Source organism: Mirounga leonina, unplaced genomic scaffold, assembly GCF_011800145.1.
Source record: "Mirounga leonina isolate KUSES-001 unplaced genomic scaffold, KU_Mleo_1.0 Mir_101609, whole genome shotgun sequence".
Lineage (NCBI taxonomy): Eukaryota > Metazoa > Chordata > Mammalia > Carnivora > Phocidae > Mirounga > Mirounga leonina.
Genome location: NW_023270164.1, coordinates 6,792,126 through 6,806,429, shown reverse-complemented (window position 1 = coordinate 6,806,429; position 14,304 = coordinate 6,792,126). Strand labels below are relative to the sequence as shown.

The following is a 14,304-nucleotide window of genomic DNA, read 5'->3' as shown; positions in this document are numbered from 1 at the left end:
CAGGCCAAGGCAAAGAGTATATGACCGCAGCCCCTTTTGTGTACGTTTGCAAAGCAAGAAAAAATTGACATGATGACTAAGGACAGCATGAGCCAAGTTCTCTGCTTTAGAGCCCAGGTGTGGGGAGACAATGATAAGTATAGGAACAACATATGGGGTTAGTTGGTTTGGTTTTTTTTTTTCCTACCTTTCATTTAAGAAATGGAACTTTCTGATCAACTGTAGTACATGAAGTAATGCACATGCCAAGGAGAGGGACATTCATGTGAGTTTTGATAGTAGCGTACCCAAGAGGGAACTTGATGGAAATGCCTCTTAGTTGTATAGCAGGAGTGGGGAATTTTTTTTTTTTTTTTTTTTGAATCATAAGGATACACACAAGGGCATTTGCAAGTACTGGTAAATTATTTCGTTTTTATTTAAAGTGTAAGGAATAGAAGATCTAGAAAGATAAAATTCAATAAATACTATACAATAAATAATGTTGCATATGTTGCATTTCTATGTCATGGCTGGTTGGGAAGGAAAAGGGGAAAATGAAAAAGGATGGGGCATAATAGGAAAAAGAGAAAGATATGAAGGGAATAAAATACAGAGGAAGAGAGGATAAGAAGACACTCAACAGAGAGAAATAGCAGAATTAGAGGAAGAAGAACTTTAGAATTAACGGACAGAGGGAAATTAAAGTAAGCTCTGAAGTAATACTGAATACACGTCTTACTCTGGTCACACCCTGTTGCTAGTTGACCCTGTTAGCACTTTTTAAGGACCGTTCTTCAAAATGCTGACTCCTCCTGTGTTTTTCACCTGGACCTAGGCGGGGAGCCTCTGCAGACCCCTGCTGGCCACGTGATGAGTCCAACTTCCTAGGATTTCAGCCCAGAACAACTCTGCTTTGTTGAAAGATGCCCCAGCTAAAACTTGATTACATCGCAAAAAGAAATTGTACACATAAAGAGGTTCTTTCCTCTTGTTTGTCCTCAAAGCTAAATGGAAATAAGGCAGAGAACCAGCCTCTGCGGGCAGATAAAAGACTCCCACCCCTTTAGTCAGAATCCATGGTGTCCCTCTGAGCAATATTCACTTAATAGCAATCCGCTGTAACTAAGTACAATTAACCGAGGGTCGGAGACTTGCATCCCCTCCGCCCCCCGCCCCATGTTTTCAGCTTTAATTTTTCATTTTTGGAGCTATTTTACTTATGAACTGTATGAAATTCTTTTGACTTGGTTATCTTAGAAAATATAGAACACATTATTTCTTCATGAAGCTTATAAACTCATGGGTCTGCCAACTTTTTCATTATTAAGCCTCACCATCCACCAGTCTTGTCTACTCAAATGAAAAGTGTCCATGGGCAATGAATATGAAGGTGGGAGTTACAAACTAGGGCCACTGTATATAAAGTTTTAAAAATAAAAAATTTTTATTACAGTTTTAGATTTCTTTTGTTTTTCTACAGTCATTACATGAGACAGATACTGGAAGCTCTACGCTATTGTCATGATAATAACATAATTCACAGGGATGTGAAGGTAAGTCATTTTTATCACTAACTTTAATGTTTATGAAGAGAAACTGATGACACTGATAATGATCAGAAGTGTTTCTTTAATGTTCTTATAGAGAGCATCTTAAGGTTAATTTTACTTACAAACATTTATTTAACTACTTTATATTTGAAGAGTCATACTCATTCTTAACAGGAACACTTTCATCATTTCAGTTTCCTTATTATTAAAATGTACATGTATTCTGAAATTCTGTTATTCCTCTTTTGCCATTATGTGTGTAAGAGAGATGAAAAAATCCAACGAATAGGAAGAACCAAACAATATCCTAGATTAATTGTGGGAGGGGGTTGGTTTATATTGGTTATTTGGTTTATATAGTAAAAGTTCATCATATGCTTATATTTTCGTAGTGTTGCAATACAGAATAGTCACCATTGTTTTGCACATAGTTTTTTAACATAGTCTGAAATCATAATTAAAAACGTAATACAGTTTTGCACCCTTAGGAATGTATGTATTACCATTATTCAGTCTTTCTGCCTATTTGCTCCCAGTATCAAGTTCATGAGAACTGTCAGTCCCTGGCTCATAATGGTGTCAGGCAGAACATGGAGGCAGGCCAGAAAGAACCACTGGGCCTTCCTCCTGATGCCTAGCCCCTTCCAAGGCCCCGAATCGCTAAGAGCCCCTGAGGTCTCTCTAGCCCTATTGTCCACTTTCTCTCTGGTATTTTGTTACTGGCCTCTCTCTAACACACAGCATCTACAGACATGGGGCTCTCCTTCCCTCAAAACATATTAGCAGAGGCCTGGCTTCTTCATTGTATTTTAATGGTTAAGAAAATGAAGTAGAGTTTAGTTAAATTGTCTAAAACGTTTGGGAAATTTTAACTAAAATTCTTGTGGTTATAAACTGAGATAAAGCATGAGCAATTCCAAAACAGTCTAGTGGAATGTTACCATAGCAAATGAAAAAAATCATTGGAGAAGTGTACACAGTACACATTAGTTGTAAAATATCTTACTCTTTTCAAATGTGATAGGAAAAGGAGATTATTATTATCAGTACTCAGCACCGAACAACCCATTGGGTACATTAACACTTTTTTATAAAAGTATTTTTCAGTAATGCAAACAAAGAGAATAAGAAGTGTAAAAAAAATTAAAGGGAAATTGTCAGTGATAGTAGCAGGCTGTGTTACTCTTCTGCATTTAAATTATATAAGAAAATGCATATATAAAGAGTAAAGTATATCTCCTTATGTTATAAAATAGGTGATAAAAATGACACTTTGAAAACTTAAAATGTATAAACAGATTCTTCATATAATAGCACTGCGTTAGAAACGCTTTTGCTCAAGAGGCAATTTTATTTTGAATTCTGTTCTTTAAGAGTAATTATATCAACATCATATAATACATAACAATTGACAACATACTGTACTGTAATACTTTCAATAATACAGTCAGCTTTTGATTAGTCATGGTATTTGATATGATAATCCCAAACCAAGTAAAATCCCAAAGTAGTTATATTTGAATGTCATGCTTCAGCTTCTCATTTACCTTCTGATTGATTTATTCAACAAATATTCGAGTGCCTACTTCATGCAGAATACTGTGGTTGGAGCCCTACAGGTATTATGATGATCTCAGTAGGGGGATGAGGCAGTGTATCTGTTACCGACGGCTGCGGATCAACACACAACTAAACTTGGTGACTCCAAACAGCAACTGCTGTTTATTTGCTCACAATTCTGTAGTTTTGGGCAAAGCTTGATGGGGACTGCTTGATTCTGTTTGACAGATTGTGGGCTGAGGCAGCATGGCTGGTACCCACATAGGCTTCCCTCTTGTGGCATGTCTGCTGAAGTGACCAGAACAGCTAGGAGCTTGCTGGGCCCTCTCTGTAGTCTCTCATTCAGGGTATTCCTCCCTCCCTCCTTCTTCCCTCTCTCTCTGTCTTCGTGGGGCTGCCTCTCCAGCAAGACGGTGTCTCAGGGCTCCAAACAAGCAAAGGTGGAAGGTGCCAGGCCTCTTGACACCTAGGCCAGAAGTTGACACTGTCATGTTCTCTGCATTATGTTAGTCAACAGGTTACAAGACTAGCCTGGATTCAAGAGGAGGAAAAATAGATTGTGCCTTCTGGTTGGAGGTGTGTGTGACGTATGTGCACAAGGATAAGAACTTGTCTGTGGCCATCTTTACAGACAAGCAAAACAAATAATTCTTGTCCAAGGTAAAGGGTGGGAAATAGCATTAAAAGACCGAGCCGGAGAAACTTCATGGAGGTCATGTTTGAGCCTGGTCTTGAGTCATGGGGAAGTTACATGAAGACAAGAGGGCATTTCAAGGAAAGGCTCAAAATTAGTTTTGCACTGGGGGCACCTAGGTGGCTCAGTTGGTTAAGCAACTGCCTTCGGCTCAGGTCATGATCCTGGAGTCCCGGGATCGAGTCCCGCATTGGGCTCCCTGCTCGGCAGGGGGTCTGCTTCTCCCTCTGACCCTCTTCCCTCTTGTGCTCTCTGTCTCTCATTCTCTCTCTCTCAAATAAATAAAATCTTTTAAAAAAATTAGTTTTGCATTGGATTTTATTAGTTTATTATCCCTAAGGCACATACCAAATAATTTTGAGGAAACACCCAGAAATGTGTTGAGGAAGGGAAGATAGAAGTAATTCTCAAACCGCAGGTAAGAAGAAACATCCTCACAAAGTACCATCACCCAGTTGGCAAGTGGACTCAACACAGAGCACACATTAATGTTGACATTCGTTATATTTCAGTGCCTGAAATCTATACGTTTTGTATGGGTAAATGGAATACTCACATTTAGCTAATCAGTAATTTTGAATTTGGGTAAATTTTTCTTGAGACATTCATCCAAAACTATGCATCGAGTGCTTCCTGTGTGGGGGGCACTATTTTAAGAACCAGAGCTCTGTCAACGAACAAAACAGACAGAATCACTGCCCCCATGGAGCAAGCTGACTTTCTAGTTCAGGGAGACCAACCCTAACTAAGAGTGTAAATAAGTCAACTATATAGTAGGATAGGAGGTGAAAGGGACCACAGGTGAAACAGAGCGGCCAAAGGGATAAGGACTGCTTAGAGAAGGGGTTGCAATTTTAAGCAGGGTGGTCAGAGCAGGCCACATTCAGAAGACGACATCTGAGCAAGGACTCACAGGAGGAGAGAAGGTGGGCTGACTGATATCCAAAGGAAGAGCGTTCCAGGTAAAAGGAACAGCCAGTGCAAAGGCACTAAAGCAGGAGCATAACAGACCTATTTGCAGAACAGCAAGGAGGCCAGTGTTCCTGGGGTGAACTGAGCCACGAGGAGAGTAGATAGATAGATGAGGTTAGAGAGGAAAGGAGGGGAGGGCCTTTGACTTCTACTCTGAGAGGAATGAGGATTCCCTGGAGGGTTTTGAACAGACTGATCTGACTTTCCACGGTAACAGCAGTACATTGCTTTGTTGGTGATACATCGAACCAGGGGCTTACAGGTGGAAGCAGGGAAATAGGAGATGGTCCTGCCTGGCTGGACTAGAGTGGTAGCAGTGGAGGGAGTAAAAACGTAGACTCCAGATATATTCTGAAGGTTGTGTCAACAGGATTTGCTAATATAACTTTAGTAACTCAGGTAACCCAAAGTTGTTTTTTCAGGACCTTGTCACAGGAATTCTCCAATGTGGTCATTATAAAACTTTAATAACGGTACATCTCACACGGCTAATAATTTCACATTTCTATTTGACTTGTTAATGTTTGCTAATAAAGCAGCTTTTCTTCACGTTCAGATAGCCTATGTTCAGTGACTGGCCTGTGTGTAGATTTCTGTATAGGTTTTGGTTTCTGTAGTTTGTTTTTGTCAAAGTTTTCTTCCTTTTCACTTAACTAAAGAAAATACAAGAGTATTGTCATGTTTTATTCGTTTTGGAAAAATTTAGATTACTTAATCAGGTTTCATCTTGCCAAGAATATTCTCATATTCTCTCCCTTTCCTTCTCTCTCAGAATCCTTGGCACCGGTCCCAAAGCATTAGATTTTTCCAAAGATCCTGGCATTTTATTGATTAGTAATACTTTTTTCTTAACTTGATAGGCATTTCTTTTTGAAATCATTATAATTGAGCCTAAAAATGTTTGGTTTGAGTATATAGTACCTCATGACCTGCAGTGGGAACTTGCTTTGGGGAAGCATAAATTGCATAGGAGGCAATTGTGTAAACCTTTGAAATTCAGAGAAGCATATCTTCATAGTATAGGTTTCTCCCAACTCCGAAATGTTCCACACTAGTGACATTTTGGGTCAGGTACTTTGTTGTGGGAGGCTGTCTTGTGTATTATTGCGTCGACTCAGTACATATCAATAGTATTTCCCCTTAGCTGTGACAATCAGAAATGTCTCCAGTCATTGCCAAATGTCCCCGGGGACACAAAAGTCGCCCCTGGTTAAGATCCACTGTATAATACTACATTTTTCCTGCTGTACCTCCCCACAGGCATTAATTAAGGCATGCATGCTCATTTCTTTTTTTTTCCCCCCCGTCCTCTTCCCTTTTATTCCTTTTTCTTGTGAGAGGATGTGAAAACTTTCATTATGTTTCACATCATTCTCTTTTCTTCCTCTCGCCCCAAAATTAAAAGAACTCTAGAAAGAAATAGTACAGTTGCCAAGGTAAATGCAGAGCCTGGCTCGTTGCCTGCCTTCATTGGCTCTATTAAGCATTAAGAGTCAGTGGGTTTTTCTTGTCTCCCCCAACTCCTGGAGACAGCTTTACACTGCATCACCTGGGCATGGAGAGATGAAGCATTCTTAGACCTTTCTGTGGCTCTGACCTACTGACATCCAATTTTAATAGCTGAAGTTGAAGTTACACCGCTTCTCTAAATGCAAATGGCCATGCGCACAGTCACTTCCTGTTCCGAGTGGGACCTGTGCCCAGGAGGTTTGGGGGCTCAGTGTTTAGTTCTCAGAACTGTGCAAAACCCCATAGCCAGACAGTCATAGACACTCAGCCAGAAGCCTCCACCCAAGCATTTCTGCATGCGCTTCCTTGAAATGGTTTTCCTCCTAACTGGTGAACACGCCTGGCTGCTCGTTGGTCCCCTTCTCTTCTCAGTTCCCCTTTCATCTGACTTTATAAACAGGTGTTCATCACATCACACTAGATGCCATGGCATTATGGATTTCATACAGTATTTCTTCCCCTATTGCTCTTGGTTGCTGACATTTCTTCTACGTCTCTTACCCCAATGTCCAAGAAGTCCCTCATGTTGTACAAAGAAATTGAAATTCTCATGAAAATGAAAACACGGTTTTTTTATTCTTTATTGTAAGAGGCACACTGATTCATCATCTGCATTACTTTTGTAAGGTTGAACATAATGCACATGTTCAGCTTGAATGTGGGGTTTTAATAATTGTCCTTAGAAAAAATCTCATGAATTATAAGATCTTAAATTTGTCTTGTGTCTCTAACTGCTATGCTTCTCTTCTCCCACCCCACCCTTCCAAAAAAATCAACTCCTTGATTTAGAGAGGAAAGAATGAGGGGCACCGGGCTGGCTCAGGGGAGCATGCAGCTCTTGATCTTGGGGTCATGAGTTCAAGCCCCATGTTGGGAGTACAGATTACTTAAAAAAAAAAAAAAAAAGAAAAGATGGGAATGCCTGTGTCTTTTGCTTATTAGACGTGAATTCTTTCGCTGATGCTCTCCTTCTGAGCCAGGGCAGCAAACATGTATGATAATGGCCAAAGCATTTTCTCCTGTCAGGCATAAAACCTTTCTAGCTGTTGTAACTCTTCCCACCGATATCAATTCAATTTGAATTTGGGGGCAGTCAGAGGAAGATCCATGGCATTAGACTGCAGGGTTGAAATGCTTAGCAAATTACCAGCATCCCTCTGAGCTGCTTTTGTGATTTGCCGAGCCAGATTTCCTTTCAGCTTGTCGTCCCACATTTGTTCCCAACAACCCCCACCTTGCAGCCTGCAAGGCCAGGGATAGGCTGGGAGAGTCCTTACCAAATAAAGGGGATTGACATCTTCCTCTTCCACCCAGGAAGTAGAAGCTCTTCCAGCTTGAGTATTCTAACCATAAGTGTGCTCGTCTAGTCTTAATGGTTTTGTTCCCAATTAGTTTGAAAGCCACCTTAATGAGAGTGTGTATATGGAAAGGAGAAAAGGGAAAACAAACATTTGTCGTGCCTCTTTTCTGTATGGAAGATATAATCTTGTTGGCCAATGAGCCAAAATTTGGGGCTTCTGGAATTGTGTTTGACTATAACCCACACATTAAAAACATTGTTTTTCTCAAGTGGTTGCCAGAGGGCAGGGGAGTGAGGGAATGGGTGAAATAAGTGAAGGGGGTTAAGAGGTACAAACTTCCAGTTATAAAATAAACTAGTCATGGAGATGAAAAGTACAGCATAGGGAATACAGCCAATAATATTGTAGTACCGTTGTGTGGTCACAGATGGTGGCTACACTTACCGTGATGAGCATTGAATGATGTATAGAATTGTCAAATCACTATGCTGTGCACCTGAAACTAACATATAACATGACATCGTATGCCAACTATTATAATAAAAATTTTTTGAGCACAGTTTTGCTGAAATCTACACTTTAAAGGTAATTTAGAGAGTAATATTTCATATAAAATATTTACCATGATATTAAATGGTCAGTTTGTCAATTACACAAAAAAGTTCAACATGATTTACAATTACTGATCAGGAAAGTATCTGTGGTGTGAAGATAAACACAGTGATAATAAGCTCAGGACAGATTTAAAATGGGAGTTTTCTATAAGAATGAGTAACTTAAAGAGAAATTGCATACCAATTTTCCTGCCTTTTTTAAATGTAGGAAACTCTACTTTGGTAATATTTTATATCTTTTACTTAAAGTTGTGGCAAGGTAAAGTGATGTTTTTAATAATGATTTTTAGAGGATATATATATATATTATATAGTGAGATTTAATACTGTATCACTTATGTAAAATGAAAGCAATGATTGGACACCTCTGTTTACAGCCAGCACTTAGGGAATCACCTAGAGTTCCCACGTCTGCCTTTGTGTCTGCAGATTAATCCAACAGAGATCAAATCGCTGCTATAAAGAATAGATGTACACTGTAAACATTTGAAGCCAGTATGCATTTTCTTTAGATTTTTTTCTGAACATTTTCTTCTCTCAGTTAAGCATTGAACTATTCTTTTTTTAATGAAAATTATGCAGATGTGTTAGAAAAACCTCTAGTGGCATTGAACACGTGGCTCTTGGGGAATCTGTACAAGTGCGTGGTTTCTACATTTTTAATTTAGGAACAAAACATGCTATGAGATTAAAGGCTTGGAAGTGCTATGTGAACTTTAAACTTCTTTCCGAGCATTGAAGAAATGACCACGAAGAGAATAAATGAGTCTTTGGGCAGTCTCTAATGAAGTAACAGGTTACCATTAACATTTATTCAGCTTCAGTTTCATTTAACTGTTTTTGTCTGGTTCTTATCTGAGCAGAGAATGCAAGTGCCATGGGTGTAGAAATTGAAAGCAAACTACAGCTCAAAAGGCACTTTGATCTTTTTGGGAAAATAAAACACATAAAAAATTTTTTTAATTAGACTGTATATAGCACATAGTATAGTCCCCATCATTTATCTTCCTGACAAGACTACATGAAAGAAAGAAATGACCGAGAAATGCTTACTGTTTAAATATTTATTTAGGTATTGGAGAAAATTGGGGTGACTTATCTATGCACTTCAGTTTTTTCATCAGCAAATTGGCATCTTTTATGGTGGTGATGATTAAAATACATGCAAAGCATATGAGCAGAGTGCCTGGCACATAACAAATGCTTAGTGAATGACAGCTACTCAGAATAGTAACATCATCTGATTTAATAATAGTACCTATGAATTACGTAGCATTTTTCCATTCTACAAATGATGAAATTAACACTTTAAGAGGGTAGTAATTTACTGAGGATTGTATGGCTAAATAAGAGGTTCAGCTAGGATCGAACCCAGGGAATCTAACTCCAGAGACCAGTCTCTCAACAAAAATACTATTATACTGCCCTTATTATTCATTCGTCTATTTTCACAAAAATTAATTGAACATATCTACATGCCAGGTACTGTTTGTCATTAATCACATTTATATTGAGTACAGAGGGAAATTTACAAGATGTGATGAAGATAGGCATATAATGACATTGTATTCGCTCTTTATTTTGACCAAGCCTGACCCGAATATTTAAGTATATTTATAAAAACACCGGCTTAATAAATACCGGAATCAACGAATATTGCTTCTTGAAGTAACATAAGCAGATGATACAAGATAATGCGTTTATAAAACCTTGGATTTTTGCACTCTATTATTCATACATCTAGATAGGACTTAAGCGAGATAATTTCTGATTCACTTTCTTTCTTTTACTCATTTTTAAAGTTACCAACAGAACACTAGCCATAGATGGGCCCTTATATTGCAACTACTAGAAAGCAGAAAAGTCATAAACCATTTGCTGCTTTATCCTACAGTCATGACCTGTTGTGTTCTAAATAAAAGCATACACAGTTGAGTTTAAAGAGAAAAATGGTCTGTTGCTTTCATACGCAGTGAGATCCTTTTAACATGCTTGACTTTTGCCTCTGAGAGTCTCTGCCATCTCAACTTGCAGTATTAGTAGACCTGTAAAGTGAATTTTATGATTATTTCTAAAACCAAAGAGGTTTTCTTAGTGCCTGCCTTCAAGCAAGTTGTGACCTGTTAATCATGTAGTTCAGTATCCCTAGTAGCCATATAAACACTTTTCTATTTGGTGGTGTTTTCTATTCAGAAGTCAACTATAGGTTTGTATATGTGGGGAGTCAGATTTTGTAAAGAGATTATATAGTGTCTTTTTGAACGTTTTATCTAAAAAAAGAAATATAATGGGGTCTGTGCTACTTCTGGCTGATGCAAGACAGGTGAGGACGTTTTTAATTTCAATTAAATAATTCAGTTGCTGACAGTTATCACTTTGGCGTAGAACATAAAAAATGGGTTTAAAAATGCTATATGGAAGGAAGCAAACTATTAGGAGAACCTGGATGACCAAAAGATGCCTTTTCACAGAACTGTAAGTCAGATCTTTCTCCATAATGGATGTACAGGTCCTTATTTTTCTCAGATGGCTGACAAAAGAGTAGTATGATGTTAGTACAACTAAAAATGAAAATCCAATAAATGTGGTTCCAATGAGGCCTGCGGTCTGCGAGATCACGGCTCCTAGTTCCATCTGCCGATTATAGCACACGTTCTCGTCTCCTTCTGTAGCTTCTACAACTGAGTAATATATGATAACCGGAATAATTATGCCTAGTACAACTCCCCATATGTAAACACACAGTTTTCTAGCAAAGTTGGGCTGGCGAAATTTTTTCAGTAAGTGGCCATAAAATACTTTCTCGTAGCACGAAGTGGTCTCTTGTACTGAATCCTTTTTCATTAAGGTAGCATAGCGGCTTATGGCAATCCAACTTAAAATTAAGAGGCTGACAAACATACTTACATGCATGGATAGAGTTCCCAAAAAATTGACCACCGTGCATTGTGCAGATCGATATTCCCATTGAAAACCTTTCAGGAAATAGATACCCATGAAAGGCATGGCACTGCACACAAGTAAGTTTGCCGTCACAAGATGTGCTAGGTAGATGTGCGTTGATGTTTTCTTGCCTATTTTTGTTAAAAATACCCATTGAGAGAGAGAATTTCCAAAGAGACCAGTGATGCAAAGGAAGGCATAAATGATTGGCAAAGCCATGGAAGAGATCCTGGATGGTTGAATACATGTTGAGTTGTTACTCATCTATATCAGATTTTCTTGGAATTTTGTCTCAGGAGCTAGAACAGAATGCAGATATTTAATATTAAAATTATAGATGGTATTTAGACTGAATAGTTTTTTAAAAGCATTGGATGAAATAAAATAGTATTGTAAATGTATTTGAAGGGAGAGGGAGAGTATAGATGCTTTCTCACCTTTTCTAATCACAGTTGTCCAATGGAAATAAAAGTAAGACTTGATTGTGAATAGTATCTTTGTCTAAAAAACCAGATTTGGTACAAATAGTTAAAGGCCTGAGGTTGATCATTCTTTGATTGGTTTTTTTGCCTAGAAAGGTAATTAAAATATTTTAAGGCACATGCAAGCAATACATACTGGCCAAAGGAAAGTGTTGGCAAAAGTATTTTGTGGCCACCTTAATAGAAGACTGATTTTTAATTATCACCTTAATTGTACATAAACTGTACATAAATACTTTTCAAAATAGTGTCTTTTCATGATGAGGTAAAGCACCTCTCTATAATCTAGTACCATTAGAATAGTCTCATTTCGTATTTCAGAAGTAAACTTAATCCTACACAAATACTCAGACAAGATCCTGAATCGAACAGAAGGCAAGTATAGTGACCAAGGATAGACACCAAAATCCCAAGGTCTTTACCAAAAGGCATCAGTAATTTCCTATTTCAAATATTTAATGTTAAACTACCATACTTCAATTTTTTTTTTAAGTTTACTTTAAAATTCTATGTCAAAACTGTAGTTGCTATGCTTGTTGGTTAGAGTGCCCTCATGTGTCTTTTTGTATAATTTTAGTACCTTGGTTTTTCAGAGAATATGATTTTTTTAGAAGATATTTTAATCACAGCATAAATGCAGGCATGGTTTTTTCTTTTTTATGTCTTATTTTTGTTTTTAAGTTTATTTTTTTGTGGTAATCTCTACACCCAATACGAGGCTCGAACTTAGGACCCCGAGATCAAGCATCACATGTTCTTCCAGCGGAGTCAGCCAGGCGCCCCTATGTCAGATTTTTAAATCTTTCCTTTTTTTTTCTTTTTTAATCTTTCTTGCATCAGATGGTACAAGTGTTGAAGAGTCACATACAAGCTCTTTTTCATTATTTTGTTCATTCCTTATTTCTTTCAGGTGGGAATAAGAAGTTATTGGATTCTGATCAAGTAAGAATCATGAGCTCTATTCAGAATGTGCCCCATTTCTCTGTGTTTATCACCATAGCTTTCTAGGTACCACATTCTCATTTATAAAAATCTAGAGTGGGGATTCTTTAAATCTTTTTTTAAATCACATTCTTTCTTTTGATAAACACAAAAATGTTGCCATGCATCTGCCTTCTGAGATGCCGTACACTGCCTTCTTATATGCCCCCAGCCTCTCAGAGCTATTGCACTCTCTACCCAGTCGCCATTTTAAGTTTTGCATCATGGATTACAGAAATAGGAAGGGTTTTTTTCCCAAATACACTATTATAATTTTTAAATAATTTTTTAAACCAAGCATTCCCCGCACAAGGACTTTGAAAGCTTGAGGGCTGTACAATGTCTCTAGGTTCCAATACAGAGACCCTTCACTAATGTCTACCAGTGTCTATCATTTTAATTCTTTGCAGTTTTTATTTAGAAAACCGTCCAGATGCTTCAGAGAGAGTTTGTGTCTGAATCCAGTGCAGCCCAGCAAATTGGAATCTGGTTGCAATTAGTGTACTACCAGTTGTAAATATATAAATCCTAATCTGTACCTTGACTGATTTAAAAACCAGAGAGTGAAATAAGCCAGTTTATTTCCTAAGAAAAATTTATTCGATCCAAGTAGATTTTTATATAAGAAATGGAGCTTCCGGAGTGCCTGTGTGGCTTAGTCCATTAAGCATCTGCCTTCAGCTCAGGTCATGAACCCAGGGTCCTGGGATCGAGCCCCACGTCGGGCTGCCTGCTCAATGGGGAGCCTGCTTCTTCCTTTCCCTCTGCCCCTGCTTGTGCTCTCTCTCTCTCTCTCTCTCTCTCTCTCTGTCAAATAAATAAATAAAATCTTTAAAAAAAAAAAAAAAGAAAGAAATGGAGCTTCCTTTTATGGTGCTAGTAAAGAAAAACACTACCCCTGGCTTGTGTAGATAATGCATTATATACTAAAATCTGAAAAGTAATAGTGCTTCTGTATTCACAGATTGTATTCCCCTAGTTTCAAACTAGCCCACCTCAGATAGCATCTGCCATCGTCTATTACTGTCGCCTTGCTTTGCTATTTCACACTAGCAAATGCTTCCAGACAAAAAGGAGGGAGAAAGACTCTGATGATCAGTTTTCAAAATTTAAACATTTTAGTCCTGTTAGAGTTTTTATAGGGTTAACTTTTAAGCTAAAAGTAAGTGATCAGTCTTACCTGCGCAAGTAGTTTACACCAATCAAGGCTCTGTTGTTCAGGGCAGGGATGCTAAATTTCACACTTAAAATTCTCCGACCATCCAGTATCTTTCAATTCTAGTCAGTGTGACCAGATTCTTGCATGACACCAACTACAGTGGGGGGGGAAAGGAAATTAAACAGAGTATTGAAGAAATTCAATAGTTATGGTAAATGTAGCAACTACCTCTCAAAAAACCTCATTTCTCTATTTCTGTGGTGGGAGGAAGTTGGTGGACAATATATATATTGTACTTCCTTATGACTGTTTCATGAACTAGCTCTATCTCAAGTAGCTTTATTAGCATGCTTGGCTGAAGTTAAGTTCAAAGGTTTAGTCCCCATAGCTGGTTTTATACATCACAGTGGTAGAGGGAACAACTTCATAGTCACCCAAGAAAATATTGGTACAAACTTGTCTGTAAAATCACTTGTGGATGGTTTATTTGCAGTTCATCTTTATCAAGAATAAAAGGAAACAAAACCCAAGGTTTTCTTACCAGTAGCAGCTTACTA

General features: G+C 38.0%; 2 protein-coding genes across 4 annotated transcripts in view; one reads left to right on the top strand and one right to left on the bottom strand.

Moving 5' to 3' along the window:
• CASK (calcium/calmodulin dependent serine protein kinase) overlaps window positions 1-14,304 on the top strand; it is a 346,878-nt gene that overhangs the window by 160,988 nt on the left and 171,586 nt on the right. For all 3 annotated transcript variants that reach the window (XM_035003264.1, XM_035003263.1, XM_035003270.1), the window contains exon 5: window positions 1,463-1,535. In XM_035003264.1, the coding sequence (XP_034859155.1) occupies window positions 1,463-1,535 (73 nt within the window). The remainder of the gene's footprint in view (window positions 1-1,462; window positions 1,536-14,304) is intronic.
• On the bottom strand, window positions 10,215-13,834 carry GPR82 (G protein-coupled receptor 82). The gene is made up of 2 exons (XM_035003295.1): window positions 13,769-13,834; window positions 10,215-11,424 (listed from the first exon to the last, which is right to left on the bottom strand). Exon 2 carries the CDS (start codon window positions 11,387-11,389, stop codon window positions 10,379-10,381), a length of 1,011 nt encoding a protein of 336 aa, XP_034859186.1. The 5' UTR covers window positions 11,390-11,424; window positions 13,769-13,834; the 3' UTR covers window positions 10,215-10,378.

What these genes read in the sequence shown, in the direction of transcription:
- GPR82 (XM_035003295.1), bottom strand. Translation starts at nt 11,389, where the DNA reads ATGAGTAACAACTCAACATGTATTCAACCATCCAGGATCTCTTCCATG.